Below are 15,897 nucleotides of genomic sequence, written 5' to 3'. Positions count from 1 at the left end.
ATGAGTCCCAGCACCCACATGGCGCTTTGTAGCCATCTGTAATTCCAGTTTCAGAGGTTCCAGTTCCTCCTTCTGACCTCTGGGCACCAAGCTACATACATGTGTGCAGACAAAGTGCTCACATATAAAACAAATCTAATTATACAAAAAAGATTTTTAATTAAAGCACAGAGCCAGAGAGATGACCCAGCTGGTAATGGTGCGTGCTGCCGCCAAGCCTGAATTCAATCCCTGAAATTCACATGATGAGAGGAGAGGACCGAATCGGGCAAGTTGTCCTCTGACCTCCACAAGTGTGCCTAGCACGTGTGCGTCCACACGTTCATGTGGCCCCACACGTACATTGAATGTAAGAGGAAAACAATTATAAAAAGGCTGTGGATATAGCCCAGTTGGAATAGAGCTTACTTAGTGTGCAGGGGGCTCCAGCTCCATCCATAGCACCACAGAAACTGGGCATGGCGGGTTTGTAATCTCACCACCCAGGAGGCAGCGGACTCAGAAGAACTATGTGAGATTAGGCTTCAAAGGAAGGAGGGGGAAGAGGGAGAGAGAGGAAAGGAGAGAGGAAGTGGGGGGATGTATGGAGGAAAAATCTGGGGTCAGGCTCCAAGGTAGGTACACAGTAGGAGAGGCACCCTGAGCCAAGGTATGTCCACAGTAGGATCACTCTTTTAGGTTTTTAGATTTTTTGTTGTCCCTGCATGGATATCTGTGCACCATATGTGTGCTTAGTGCTGTTGGAAGTCAGAAGGGGGTGTCAGGTCCCCTGAGAATGGAGTACAGTTGTGAGCCACCATGTGGTTGCTGGGAATTGAACTCAGGACCTCTGGAAGAGCAGCCAGTGCTCTTAACCTCTGAGCCATCTCCCCAGCCCCCCACCTAAGTCTTTTAAGAGTGACTTTCAGACCAGCACAGGACCTCTGGCTCACTGCATCTGTCCCCCAGCCTCCAACTGCAAAAGTAAAGTTGCTTGATGCCACAGGTGGCAGAGTTGGGATTAGATCAGGAATCTTGGTACCCATGCTGCTGCTGTTGCTAAGGCAATATCAAGCCTTCTGTGTCTCCCTAGCATTTACAAGACAATTTCTGATTTCATCCCATCTTGCCATTTGGAGCCAGTGCCTGGTTTTACGTGGGCCAATGGTCAAATACATTAGTTCTGAACCTTAACGGTCCTGGGCTGCCCTGATGGGCTTTGAGTACCTATTACCCTATGCCAGTTGTCCTGAAGAGTGCTCCATAGGCACATGGCTTCCCACCCGGAGCCTCAGGTAACCTCTGGGTACTGCTCTGTGCTTAGGGGTTCCCTGGGCACAGCTGAAGTCTGCTGCTGACACAGTGCTCCACCCAGGTGCTCACAAATGAGAGCTCTTGTGGTTTACCAGCCCTGGCTCTGGATACGCAGAGGTTTCTGAAAGTCCTTATCCCAAGTGTTCCCGCTTCGTGGGGTCAGGGCTGGCTTATCATCTACCTAACCACCAGATCGTTGGGACTTAGAGGAGCTTTCCAACAAAGATGTCTCAGGGTAGGGATCTCTGTGTACTGTGGCCTTTGAATCCCAAGGTCCCCCTGGGCTCCCCTCCCTCCTTTCTTCCCTGGTCTGACCTCTTTTCCACCAACACAGTGAGAACTTACACACACAACTACACACACAAGTCATCTGTCTGAGCATCAGTTTCTCCAGCTATGGAACCCTTGTCCGTGGGGAGTCATGTGGACAGAGTGGGGGTGGCAGAACCGTGTTCAGGTTCAGCCCCTGGGGGTGCCTGTTGGGGACCCTCACTCTTCGCCAGGCTTCCTATCAGAGTCCCTGCTTCTTCCTCTCCCTCCTCCTTCCCCCTCTCCCTCCTCCTTCCCCCTCTCCCTCCCCCCTCTTTCTCCCTGCCATCTCGCCAGAGTGCTGGCTCCCGGCATGCCATGCGCACGCACTGACAGCCTTATAAATAGTCGCCTTTGCAGGCGGCTGAGGACGGGCAGGGCACGCACTGGCCCTGGTGCCCACCACACCCTCCCCAGGTCAGTGTGTGACTGCGCCATCGTCTGCCTGTGTGGATACCCCAAGGGGAGTGGGGAGGCATCACCTGTGGGAAGATGGGGGTGCTCCGGTCTGGCTACCCTTGGGTTCTGTGTGTCTTGTGTGTTTGTTGTGTGTATCCATGGTTATGAACTGTGTATTTGCATGTGTGTTCTATCAGCTCTGGGTGCATGTGCCTGTGGCTGTGTGTGTGTGTGTGTGTGTGTGTGTGTGTGTGTGTGTGTGTGTGTGTCTCCTCCCAGACCCTTTTGTCCCAGCTGGCATTACTGGGGCTTCAGGTCTGTGCCCTTGGCACATCCCTGCTGAGGCCCTAAGGGAAGGAGGACGGACAGTGGCTTATTTCCCTGCCCCAGAAGACCTGGGTAAGGGCAGCCTGTGGGCTCCAAGAGCTGCAATGTCGCTTTGAGTGTTGGGAAGACCTGGGGCCTCTGGACGCTGGAGCCCTGCCAGTACCTCCTGCTCCATCAGGGGCTCTGAAGGAGCCTTGGAGCCTGACTCAACTCTGGTCAGCTGCTTACCCCCAACACTTCAGCAGCGGCAAGACTGACACAAGAGGGGACAGCGGGTGCCCAAGGTCACACGGCTGGCTGAGTGACGGAGTTGATGTGAGCCCTGTTGGGTTGCCTCTCAGTGAGGGCTTCTGTTAGCCTGCATCTCAGACAACCAGGCCTTGAGATGGGAGATGCTTATCCTTTGGAGCCTCTGCTCCCCTGAACCACCTAGAAGACCACTCAGTCATATTAGGAGTCACTGGGGCCCTGGCCCAGGGAGCCTTATAAGGCCTGACTGCTTACTCTGTAACCTTACTCTGTCTGGGACCCCTGGTCTCCTGGAAGCCTCCTCATGACCTAAGTTATTTTAGACCAAGGAAGTAGCAGGTGTCTGCGAGGCAGGGGGCTTAGGTTACCAGGAGGGGGTGGGGGAGGTGGAGTGGGGTGGCTTCCTAGGACATCCTGGTGGCTGTCCAGAGCCTGGGACACTCCTCCTCTCTTGGGCAGCGGGTGTGTGTGTGTGTGTGTGTGTGTGTTGGTGCAGGGGGAGGGGGGCAGGCAGCTCCACACCTCCCTCTGAACACTCGGCAGGCCTGGAGGCTGCAGCTCAGGCTATATATCCATGCAAAGTTGCTCAAGGTCCTTGTCTGGTTTGGGGCACCAGGCCTGAGCTTGACCCTAGCCAGAGGCTGCGGCTAGTCTGTCTTTCTCTCCAAGCCTGTGCCCTCCCTAAGTGGCAGGCATGATTGAATGAGGGTCCCAGTCCAGGGCTCATCTCCTGCCAGGCCCAGTCAGGGCCAGGAACAAGGCCCCTGGTGCAAGAGCATAGTCTGGCACATCATGCTGGGTGCCTTGCAACCAGAAGTTCAGAGAGAACACCTGTGGGATTGTTGGGTGGAGTCTAGGGAAGCATCCTGAAGGAGGTAAGACTTGAGCTGAGGTCTCCAGTAGCATTGGAGAAAGACATCCCCCAAAATTGGGTGTAACACTTCGAAGGCACCTGTGGGCAGGTGGGTGGGTGGGGGCAACATTGCAGCGGTGAGAAACAAGGACCAGATTGCCTGGGCCCTGCCAGTGAGGCTGAGAGGTACAATTTTGGTTTAGGGAGCCAAGAGGACAATACATGGAAGGCTATGAGCAGGAGGGTCACATAATTGTTGCTTGCTAAGAAACTACATCTGCCCATTGCTTGGTGCGTATGTGTGTGAGGCTCCTGGGGGAGGGCAGGCTATGGTCTAGGTTGGAGAAAGGCTGGAGAAAAGAATGTTGGGATATGATGTGCAGGGCAGAGGTGGGATGGGTTGTGGGAAAGCGTGCATGCTGACATAGGACTGACTACAGAGGTGGGAATGGGGGGGGGGGTGGGGATCTTGGGGCCTGAAGCCAGGGTGAGAGGAGAGAAGTGTGTACCAGGGACCCAGGGCAGAAGGCTGACAAGAATGGTGTTGATGGTCTTGAGATGGTGGGACAGGTAGGGAATGAGGAGATAGTTCTAAAGAGGCTGGAGAGTTTGGCAACTGTGGAGAAAGGATGGGCGAGCTGGGGACAGTGAAGCTAGTTCTCCATGGAGTGAGTGGGAGAGCTTTGGGTGAGGTCGCCGCCTTCAGTTTAAAAACTCAGCAGCTAAGAGCACTTGCTGCTCTTCCAAAGGCCCCGGGTTCTGTTTCTAACACCTGCATGGTAGCTTGCAGCCACCTGTAACTCTAGTTCCAAAGAATCCAACACACCTTGGTGGCCTCTTCATGGACTGCATGCTCATAGTTCACTTAGAGACATGCAGGCAAACACTCATACACATGAAATTAAAAACAACAAAACAAACCACAAAGAGCCAGGTGTGATAAACGGGAGGCTGAGGTGATAGGGTTGTGTTAGTTTGATGCTACAGCGAATGACCCCTGTCTTAAACAGGACAAAACAGCAAACTGTAAAGGGCTGTGCTGCAGGAGTGTCTCTGGGTCTCTGGGTCTTGTCCCCAGGCAAGAAAGCAGGACACTCCTGCCAACATTCCTGTGCCCCGGGGAGCGTTGTCAAGGCACCGGCCCACACACTAGGGACTCTTGGTAGACTTCAATATTGCTGTTCATACCCCTCTGTGACCTCTACCCTGGGGCCTCCAACAATCCAAGGCACACACTGGAGGGTGACAGAGGCAGTAGAAGCCAGCAGGAAGGTGACTTTTCCAAGGTCATTCTGCCTCCTGGGCGTCCATCTCCCTCTTGGCCTCTCGGTGCTTTGGAAATTGCATGTTGGAGCCTGGCACTTACCTGCAGCTACTGTGGGTGGGGCTTAGTGGAAGGAGGATCCCTCACCCCTGCCTCTGCCTGTGCCTTGTCTTGCAGAGTACGGACCTAGCTCCCAGAACTCAGCAGGATGGAAGGTATGAGGTCCCCTCCTGGCTTCAGAATGCCTGTGTATTAAGGGGTGGGCTCTCACAGGGATTGTCTGGAAGGGTTGGAGGAAGCTCTGGCCTGTCATGATATTCCTGGCTTCTAAACCAAATATGCAAGGCCTCTCTGAGGCTTCTGGGGCCCCATAGCTCCCCTCTACTAGTATAGCCAAGCCTGCCCTTTTTGGGGGGAAGGAGGATGCTGGGGACGGGGCTATGCAGTGCAGCCGTCCCAACCATATCAACTGCCAAGCTGGAGTGTGGGGGTGGGGCAGACACATGTACTGGGACTCAGTGTCCCTGTCTCCTAGTGGGGTGGACCCTGAAGTCTTGAGTTTTCCTGGCTCTTGTGCTCCGGGATGGAGTGGGTGGGCTCTGGCTCTGGCAGCACTATTCCCTGGCACTGGGCCTCTGCCTGGGCGGTTCTAAAGATCTGGTGTGGTCACCAGTCCGCCCTCAGCTGCCTCTCCGAGCTGCTTCCCCAACAGCTCCTCTTGCCCCCACAGCCATCAATGCCACCTCCTCCTGGGTCAAGGACAGTGAAGCTGCTGCTTTTTGCTCAGGCCCCTGCCCAGCTCCATTTCCCTAAGGGGAGGAAACCCAGGAGCAAGAGCTGGGTCCTAGTTTGGGTTCAGATGTACCTTCAGTAAGCCCCTCCCTCTTTAGGCCTCAGTTTCCCTCTCCTCATGGGTGGTGAAGTCCTTTTGCACAGCATCAGGTATGGGACCCAGGGCCTCTCTCAGGCTACTCTGTCGCCCAGCTGCACCCCAGGCCACCAGGCTCTGGCTTGTAAGGAGGCAGTCTGGGAATTCTGCTTACCTCCCTGTCTGAGTAAGAGTCCCTTTTGCCCACAGGCCTCCTCCCTGGCAACCATTTCTATGGCAACATCGTTGTGGTTGTCAGCTCCACGTTAGTACTGCTGGGGCTGGGGCGGGCCAGCAATGGGAGGGCCAAGCCAGGGAGCCCAGGGAGGCGACAACATGAGCAGGATCACAGGCTGCTGTTGGGCTGGTGAACCCCGAGAAGAAGAAGAAGACAGGAAGGCCAGAGGTGACCAACACCGGGGTCCAGCACCCCCAGGAGGTGTCATGGGGTTGCCATTCCAGTCTCTTAACCGCCTGAGTTCTTAGCTGAGTTTTTAGCCTTCGGGCTTTGTCTGGGTGTCTCCAGAACACCCTGTGCCCATCCCTGCTCACTCTGTGCAAGCCTGGGTCACAGAGGTGTGTCTGTGCGCCTGTCTAGCCAGTGACTGAGCCCTGCTTCCCTGTTCTCTCCACAGAGAAGTTGAAGAAAGCCAAGATCATCTTTGTAGTGGGTGAGTTGAAGGCAAGCACATGGTGGGCAGGCAGGGAGGTCTGAGCAGGCCCTGCAGAAGTTTGGACCTGGGACTCTTCTTTTTTTTTTTTTTTCTTTTGAGACAGAGTCTTTCTACGTAATCCTAGCTTTCCTGGAACTCTCTCTGTAGACCAGGCTTCCCTTAAACTCACAGAGATCTGCTTGCTTCTGCCCCTTAAGTGCTAGGATGAAAGGCCTGTGGGGCTCTTCTTTGAACTCTAATTTTCTCTCATTGAGGGACCTCTGTCCTTCCTGGGCCTTCATTTTTTGGGGTTTCTGAATGTGTGGGTCCTTGCAGGCGGACCTGGCTCAGGAAAGGGCACCCAGTGTGAGAAGATTGTGCAGAAATATGGCTACACCCATCTCTCCACTGGGGACCTGCTACGAGCAGAAGTCAGCTCGGGATCGGAGAGGGGCAAGATGTTGTCATCCATCATGGAAAAGGGGCAGCTGGTGCCACTGGTGAGGGGCTCTGGTGGGGACTGGAGTGGGGGATGGTAGAGGCTTTGAGCCTGAGGCCCTGGGGATCAGCCAGCAAAGCCTGTGATACACTGCCAAGGGTGACCAGGGCCCTCTCTATCTCAGAAGCCTGTTGTGGTTCCCCATGGCCCTTGGCCAAAAGTTGCTTCCAGAAACTACTAAGACCCTGCCTGCCACTGTTCATCCCTAGTGCCTTGGCTTTCTATCTCAACCACACTCCTTTATGGCTGGAATGATCTTCCCTGTCGGCACTCAGGCCTCCTGACTCCCCAGCCTTGAACTCAGACCCTTTACTTTACACTGCAGTGGCCCCTTCTATCATTTTATTTGTTTATTGGGAGGAGTGTGCACGTTCCATAGCACCCAAATGGCAGTCAGAGGACAGCTTGAAGGAACTGGTTCTCTCCTTCCACCATGTGGGTCCTGGGATCAAACTCTGGCCATCAGGCATGGTGGCCCTTACCCACTGAGCCATCCTGCTGACCCCTGGTCCCCTTCTTCACCCTCATGCTTTACCCCTCCATTCTATGTCATGCTTAGAATCATAGGCCGAACGTGTTCCGTCTGCCCCTCCCGAAGACCCTGGGCTTGGTGAGGGTGGGACAGGAAGGCCTGTAGGAGCTGTGTTCTCAGGTTCAGGACCTTTCCTGGCTGGAAGAAGGGTGTTCACTTAAGCCCAACCCTGGAGAGAGTGGCTTTCTGGGACTCACATGCTCCAGGAAAGAGGACAGGTTGGGTGGGCCCGCCTAAGCCAAGGCCTAGGGGCGGGAGAGAAGGCTCAGGATCCCCTGTGCTCACAACAGGAGACGGTGCTGGACATGCTCAAGGATGCTATGTTGGCCAAAGTGGATTCTTCCAATGGCTTCTTGATTGACGGCTACCCAAGGGAAGTGAAGCAGGGGGAGGAGTTCGAACAGCGGGTAAGAGGCCCTTGATTGGCTGCTGCCCAGGGCCGGGGCTGCAGCTGAGAAAGAGGAAGGGGGTGGAGGCCGAGGCCACAGGGTGAGGGTGGGGAAGGTGATATGAGACCTCTCATAGCTCCCACAAGGAAAGTCCCATGAGGACTTGAGAGACTTCATCCTTGTGGGGCCTGTCTTCCCATAGACGCACAGTCCAAGGGTTGGTCAGCGGCACTGGCCATGTTGGAAAGGTAAAGCCGCTGTTGGGGGAACAGAAGATGGGGTCAGAGTGACCAGGCATGACATGGGAGAAGGGTGTTCAACACTGGCTGGAACCTTGACTGCCAGGGAGAGGATCCATGTTCTTTTCCCAGCACAGACAACTGGGAGGTTCTGCTGGGGCGGGCCAGCAATGGGAGGGCCAAGCCAGGGAGCCCAGGGAGGCGACATCATGAGCAGGATCACAGGCTGCTGTTCATGTAGTGAACCCCAAGAAGAGGAAGACAGGAAGGCCAGAGGTGGCCAACACCTGGGGTCCAGCACCCCCAGGAGGTGCCACAGGGTTGCCATCCCAGTCTCTTAACCGCCTCTGAGTTCTGGCTGGTATCAAGAATGACAGTCCTAAGTTTCCGCAAGCCTTTGTCCATCAGGAAAACAAGATCTATGGAGTGACACCTCCCCAATCACATACGTGCACAGACTGACATTTGTGCACATGATCCACACCCACACACAATAGGTAACGTAGGATGCACACACATGCATAAGGCTGGGTACACTGCACACACATGCACATGTGTGCTCTGAATGTAGCACACACTACAGGGGTGCATGCATGTTAATTCACATGCTGACACATATTTGCATACATTTATACCATATAAAGCCACACGGGACTGTGGGGCTGTAGGTGCTGAGTCCCCAAGGTGCGAGGTGACAAGGTTGAGGTGGAGAGATAACTGGACATCCTGGTGGGCTGGGGACAGAGCACCTCCAGCCTCACTCCTGCCCACCTCTGTGAGTCCCAGCTAGAGCAGGGGACTGTATGTCACAACCTCTAAGAGTATGAAAGACCTCAAGAGAGTGCTTGCCTTGTCCTGAGCCTTAGCTTGCCAATCTGTGAAATGGGTGTTGAGGCCACAGAGCCTGCAGCTACCCTGAGGCATGCTTTGTCATTCCCCATTTCCCCAGTTGTGTGAGGTCACCTGCAACCCTCAGGTCCACCTTCAGCAAATGAAAGTGCCCGTCAGTCCTATTATGATAATAGCCCATCAGTGCTGTTTGGAGCTGCCAGGGACTACAGGCTTCACCCAGGACTTGGTGGCGTCCTCTGGGAATCCAAGTAACCGAAGTTCTCAGATCGTGACACTAGGGGGTGCCAGAACTGTACTAAAGGAGGAGGGTGGGCCTGGAAGTCGATGGTCGATGGGCTAAAATGCCCAGAGCTGCTTTGGCGTAGGCAGTGTCCAGGACCCACTCCTCAGCCTAGATGCCCATTCCCAGACTGGGAAACTGAGGCTCCAGCCGGCGATGCACTGCCCAGAGATTTAGCTGTTACCATAGCTCCACTACGTTCATCCAAAGTATGGATACAGTCTGCTGTGTTTGGTCCTGTGGACTCAGCGGATGTCGGCACCTGATGGCTGATGGTCAGGAAGTGCAGCCTTGGTCTGACCTTTATCACTCACAGTGTTTTGTAAGAGAAGAACCTGGTAAACTGTCCACGGTCAGCAGGTGGCATGATGAAGGTAGCTGATACTTATCACCCTAAATCCTCAACTTCCCAGGAGGCAGACACCAAACTCAGAGGCAGGAGAGGAGCTGTGAGTGACGGTCTGGATGACAGCTGCTTAGAGACCTCCGGGGAACTGACTCAGCCAGGCTCTGAAGGACGGACGGCCCTGAGGCAGTACAAAAGTCCAACCCAGGCCAAGGCTATACAGAGCAGGGTGGCTTCCCCCTCTGTTCCAGGAAGACCCAGAGTTGTCCTTCCTGCACGAGCCCAGCCTAGCCTGTGCCAGGCACCCCACTCTGAGGAATGCTGTGGTCTAGAAAGGGGCGGTAGCCATTGTCAGCTTGAGTGCAGGCTGGCCTGGGTAGGGACACTGGAGAGGCACTGGCAGCTGAACTGAGGTCTGGATCTGTCAGGACTTACTCCTCACACCTCTCCAAGCCATCTTTGTGATAAGTGGCTTATACCAGTGACATCATTCAGATTTCCTTAGTCTCCACCCTGTTCCTCTCTGGTTCCTTTGTCAGTCAAGTTTTATCCAGCCCTCAGCTCCCATCTTGGCTGAGGGAAGGGGCGGGGGCGTGACACATAGCTTATGTCGAGCTGGTAAGGATTTGGGGCTTTCTTTTGGAGGTTCTAGGAAGCTGTGGAAGAGGTTTGAACAGGAGTGACGGGGTCACTGTTTTTAGGAAGGCCCTCTAGCTGCCTTGGGGAAGGGCCTGACGTCCCAAATGGGTCTCGTGTAGGGCTGCAGAGGTGGAAGCAGGAACGGTCCACTGACACCATGTCCACCCTACAGATTGGACAGCCCACACTGCTGCTGTATGTGGATGCAGGCGCCGATACCATGACCCAACGACTCCTGAAGCGAGGGGAGACCAGTGGCCGTGTGGATGACAATGAGGAGACCATCAAGAAGAGGCTGGAGACCTATTATCAGGCCACGGAGCCTGTCATCTCCTTCTATGAGAAGCGCGGCATTGTGCGCAAGGTGGGGACCTTATGGTAGGACCTTAGGCCAGCCCTCTGCCTCAGTTTCTCCTTTTCCCACTGTTCAGTGAGTAGCTATTGTAGTGGGGTCGTGTGGATTCTGCCATGGCATCCCTGCCCTCACCATCCATATCCCCACAGGTCAATGCCGAAGGTGAGGTGGACTCTGTCTTCTCCCAGGTCTGCACCTACCTGGACTCCCTGAAGTAACTGGAGCCCTTGGCCAGCTCCCAGCTTGCCCCACCCTTGCCCCCTGACCCCAGGCAGCCTGGCTCAAGCCCAGCACCTCCACCCTGCTGGGCTGTGCACAGACACAGGAAACCACTTTATCCTGTTCCATGGACATGTGAGCGCACTAAAGGAATTGCCAAGGACGTTTGGCTCACTCCCTCTTCTTTGCTTCCTATTGAGGTGATTCATGCCGCCACAGCCAAGGCTCCAGCACTGCCTGCCCATCCTTGCCTGTGCCTCAGCCCAGCTGTCTGCTGGGATCCTAGGCCCTTCCTGAGCCAAGCCGTGTCAGGCCTAGGGGCCCCTGGGTTGACAGACAGACTGCTCCTGGGCTCTGAAACTCGGCCCTTCCTCATAGCCTTGCTGAATGGCTTTGCCTCTAAGCCACCATCTCTCTGGAGTGAGTTTTACTTTTTCTTGATTTTTTTTTTCTTTAGACAGCATCTCATGTGTCTCAAGCTGGCCTCACACCACTGTGTAACTGAGGGCAACCTTGATCCTTCTGCTTCCACTTGTCCTGAGTACTGAGATTTTAGCTGTGGACTGCCTACCACAGGTTTATGGGCTGCCGGGGATCTGTCTCATGGCCTTGTGTAGACTGTGCCAGTGCTCTACAGACGGAGCTACATTCCCAGTTGAGCAGGTTTTCTATGCCTGGCTGGGGCATCGGCTGCAGTGGGCAAAAGACATGGGCACACCAGGTGGGGCCATGTGGCTACCAGGTGGCAGGCGCTGTTAAATGGCCATACAGCTGGGTAGAAAGTTGAGATACACAGGGGTGGCCTTCCTGAGGAGGAGACTCAGCCCACCCTGGTATGGCCCTGCCAGGTCTCACCACCCTTTGAGCTGTTTCCATTTCTAAAACTGGTTCTGTTAGGATGTGTCCCAATCCTTAGCCTCAGTGTTAGGACAAGAATACACGGATCAAGGGGTGTGAGTTGTCATAGACATGGATGTGAGATCAAGCACCAGGCTTGGAACCTGGACAGGACACCCAGGGATCCCCAGAAGAGCTGGCACCTCTCGTCACCTAGGAAGGCTCTGTTGGTGCTCACTTGTCCTTGACCCATGACCCCATCACTAGTGACTTCCCCTCTAGGCCCAGATAGCCTGTAGCCAGCTGCCCCCGGGGGTGACGGTGCTCAGCCCCTCTGTTTCCTGCCAGTGGGGCTACCTTTCCTTTTGCATCGTCTATTTAAGCTGTCCTTTAAAATAAATAAATGTATTTCAGTTATAAAAGTGAGTGTATTGGAAGAAGAACTTCAAACAGATGAACGTCAGGAGGGAGAGGGCAGACATCACCAGGCATAAGCTCCTGCCAGGCCAGGGTTTGGGGTGAGGTCTCCACACCTGCTCCTCTGTCCCCCATGTTGACTTTAGGAAAGTGGAAGGGTCACATCACTCTGTAACAACTCACCCAATGCCATGTACACACACACACACACACACACACACACACACACACTCTTTGCCATACACGTGATTGTGCAGACATACACTCTTACAGAGACCCCCACTCACAACCCTGCTGAATGAACAGAAAATGAATGGGAGAGGAGAAAGCTGGAGGAAAAGGTGTGAAAACCCCCACTGTCTTTATGTGATAATTATAGCTCAATTAATTCAGATGGGTCCCAGTTTATGAAAACCTGGCTGGTCAAACCAGAAAGCTCTACACCACTGGGTCACTTTGTCCATTAGAATCTGAGGGGACCTAGTTCCAGGACCCTTGAACATTCCCAGAACTCAGCATACCTAAGGCCCTCATGTAAAATGCCGCAGGAGCTAGACATGAAGCACCAGCCTGTGCTCCTACGCAGTGGGGGGTGGGGTGGGATATTTATTGCTAGCCTGGTAGCTTATGCCTATATCACAAGGCAGGAGGATTGCCAAGAGTTGATGGAGTACAGCTTGGATTATGATGTAAGAATTGAGCCGGGCAGTGGTGGCACACGCCTTTAATCCCAGCACTTGGGAGGCAGAGGCAGGCGGATCTCTGTGAGTTCCAGGCCATCCTGGGCTACCAAGTGAGTTCCAGGAAAGGCGCAAAGCTACACAGAGAAACCCCGTCTCAAGAAACCAAAAAAACCAAAAAGAATTGATACACATTTAAAAAAATAAAGGCTGAGTGTGGCAGCTCACACCTGTAATTCAGCATTCAGGATGCAGAAACAGAGAATCATTGAGAACTGGAGCCAGGCAGGTTACCTAAGCATCTCCAAGCTGCCTAGGCAACAGAGTGAGACTCCTTCTCAAGCTGTACCCCCTGCTATCATAACAAATAAACAAACTAGAAATAGACCTACATACACTTTCCAGTACACTCTGTGTGGTCTCCAGATCACTCATAACTCATTAGACAGTGAGTGTGTGTCATCACACTGGAAGGACAAGGAAGTCATTTCTATATAGATACGGGGGAAAGTCATTTCTTACTTGTTTTGAGACAAGGTCTGGCTATAGAGCCCTAGCTGGCCTAGAACTCACAATGCAGAACAAGCTGGCCTCGAACTCATAGAGATCTGCCTGCCTCTGCCTCTGGAATGATGGTATTAAAGGCCAGTGCCACCACACCCTGCCGAAAAGTCACTCTTTCAAGCTGAGGCTTGCTGTGTTAGGCTGATCTTGAACTCCCAGGCTCAACCCTCCTTCCTCCACCTCCCATGCTCTGAGGTCACAGGCAGGTGTCACTGCACACAACTGCCAACGTGTTTTACAGGAACTGAGCCTCTGGAGAAACTTCTTCCTAAAATATAACTTGAAAATGACTTGGAGGAACCAGGACATTTTCTTGAACACCCATAGCCTGTGTGGTAGCAGCAGGGTCCCACTATCATCCAGCCAATTCCTCGTGTGGCTTCCTATTTCTCCCTAAACTTCCTCGGAGCTGGCTTGCTGAAGCCAGGGTGTGAAGCAGGACCACACATTGCATTTAGCCCTCAATTTTCTGAGGACTGGTGCCAGGGATGGACTGGGCAGGGGCTCTGCCACTGAGCTCCAGCTGGAACAGACCCTCTCCTTTGAGGACAGCTCTGCCCCTGGCTGGGTCTGTGCTAGGACAGCCATCCGGCTGGAATTGCTCCTTCCAGGTCCCCCTCTGGCTCCTCCCTTTGCACTGCTGTTCCTGCACACCTACAGCAAGCTGGAAAGATGCAAGTGTTCAAGCTGAGCTTTATGGACAGGGGTCCTTGGAGGTGGGGCTTGTGGAGGTTTACATCCAGGCAAGAAGGTCTGTAAACCCAGTCCTTGGGAGGCTGAGGCAGGAGGTGGGGGCCTAGAGAGATGGCTCAGTGGCTAAGAGCCTGTGCTGCCCTTCCAGAGGTCCTGAGATCTGTTCCAGGGATCTGTTAAGGGCTTACAACTGCTTGTAACTCTAGTTCCATAGGACCTTAAACCCTTTTCTGGAGTCCAGAAGGGCGCGCGCGCGCGCGCACACACACACACACACACACACACACACACACAAGTCTTTTTTTTTTTTTTTTTTTTTTTTTTTTTTAAATCAGGTCTAGGGCTGGAGATGTAGCTCAGTGGGTAGAGAGCTTGAGTGCCTGTCTAGCGCACAGAAAGCTCTGGGTTAGACTTGAGCGCTGAGTAAGCTAGACATAGTGCCCACCTGTTATTGTAGCAGAAGGATCTGAAATTTAAGGACATCCTCAGCTACATAGCAAGTTTGAGGCCAGCCTGGGTTACATGGGACCTTGTCTCAAATAAGTAAAATAAAACGAAGCAGGTCCAGTGCAGGGGTGGCCTCCAGGCAGCTGGCCCTCAGGTCACACTGCAGTCGGCTCAGGGAAACCAGCTTGACTGCCAGAGAAGCAGAGGCCTGAGGAAGGCAGTAGCCTGCTGGTGGGGCTCAGGGTCTTCTTTGGAGTCACTGCTAGAATAGCGTGGGTGTGGCAGGCATCCGAAAGTCACTGACGATGTCCTAGTCTTCTGGTCTCTAGGGACGTTCTGGCAGCTGCTCATTGCGACCTGGGGGAGTGTAGGATTAATTGTAAGATTAATGCCCCTGTACCCGTAGAGTCTTAGAGAGGGTATACTCCATGGAAGGCATTGGTGGGGTGGTGGCCTCAGATGCCTCCCCTGGACTACACCCCCATGTCTTGGCCTCAGGGCCCCCTGAGCGCCTGGGCCGGAGGCACTGAAGTGGGAGAGGAAGGAAGCAGGAGCAGAAGAGGCCAAGGCTGTCGCCTCCCAGCCCTGAGAGGGGCCTTGAGTAAACAGGAAGGCCTGGCGGCTCCATGATGGGGGTGTCCAGAAGGCTGGGGGCCAGGAACCCTTCTGAATATTCGCAGACTGTTCCTTGCTGGGGAAGTAGGCCCAGAGAGATTGCTGGGCTTCCCCCAGGTCACACAGCAGCAAACTTAACCTGCCTTTCCAGCATTTGTTACTGCCCTTGGAGTCAAGTCCCTCTTTCTGGCCTCAGTTTTCCCTCTACAGACTCAGAGCACACAGTTCAGAGATTCCAGAACCCTGCTCAGGGTAGCCCTCAGCCTCCTGAATGGTTCTAGAGTTTTTCATGCATATGAAAAAAATGTCTTCATAAACATATATCTAAGCTGCTTAAATTGTCAGAAGAATTAAGAAAATTAAGAATTCAGGAAGAATCCACTCTTGATTTTTTTCTGAAACAGGTTCTTTCTATATATCCCATGCTGGCCTGGATCTCAAAATTCTCCTGAGTGCTGGGGTTACAGGCCCACTGAGACATCAGATCTTGGGACACAGGTTGTCACAGGAAGGTCAATGTGTCTCCTGCTGGACAGAAAGTGACTTTGAAGGAGTTTATGTTTCTAATGCAGATACTCCGACCCTGGGACCAGCTGCATTTGGGGGAAGTTGTGCTCTCTCTGGGAGAGACTGTCCCTAGGCTCACATGCCTCCACACCCACACCCTGGGGTCTCAGTCTGTCACTTAGGAGACCTGGCACTGTGTGAGCAGGTGACAAGGTCCGTCCTCTGGTGTGTCTGAAATGTCTGCTGTTCCCAGCACCCACATCAGGCAGCTCACAACCATCCCTGTCCCCAGCTCCAGAAGATCTGATGACCGTGGGCTCCTTGGGCACTGCATGCAGATACACACACACACACACACACACACACACACCTACTCATAATTAAAAATAATACAAATTGATCTGGGCATGGTGGCACATGTCTTTAATCCTAGCACTCAGGAGGCAGAGCAGGCAGATCTCTGAGTTTGAGGCCATTCTGGTCTACAGAATGAATTCCAGAAAATCTGGATACATAGAGAGAAACCCATTTTCAAAAAACAAACAACAGCCGGGTGGTGGTGGTGGTGGTGG

General features: G+C 53.7%; 1 protein-coding gene across 1 annotated transcript; it reads left to right on the top strand.

The window, feature by feature from the left end:
• The first annotated feature begins 1,899 nt into the window (after positions 1–1,899).
• Positions 1,900–11,824, top strand: Ak1 (adenylate kinase 1). Its single transcript, XM_036185425.1, has 7 exons — positions 1,900–2,019; positions 4,872–4,909; positions 6,198–6,233; positions 6,552–6,715; positions 7,537–7,653; positions 10,164–10,355; positions 10,496–11,824. The coding sequence occupies exons 2-7, from the start codon at positions 4,903–4,905 to the stop codon at positions 10,562–10,564; spliced, it is 585 nt and encodes a 194-aa protein (XP_036041318.1). The 5' UTR covers positions 1,900–2,019; positions 4,872–4,902; the 3' UTR covers positions 10,565–11,824.
• Positions 11,825–15,897: the final 4,073 nt, after the last annotated feature.

The sequence above is a fragment of the Onychomys torridus genome, chromosome 4 (genome assembly GCF_903995425.1).
Source record: "Onychomys torridus chromosome 4, mOncTor1.1, whole genome shotgun sequence".
In the NCBI taxonomy this organism is placed as follows: Eukaryota; Metazoa; Chordata; class Mammalia; order Rodentia; family Cricetidae; genus Onychomys; species Onychomys torridus.
This window is presented reverse-complemented; position numbering and strand designations above follow the sequence as displayed.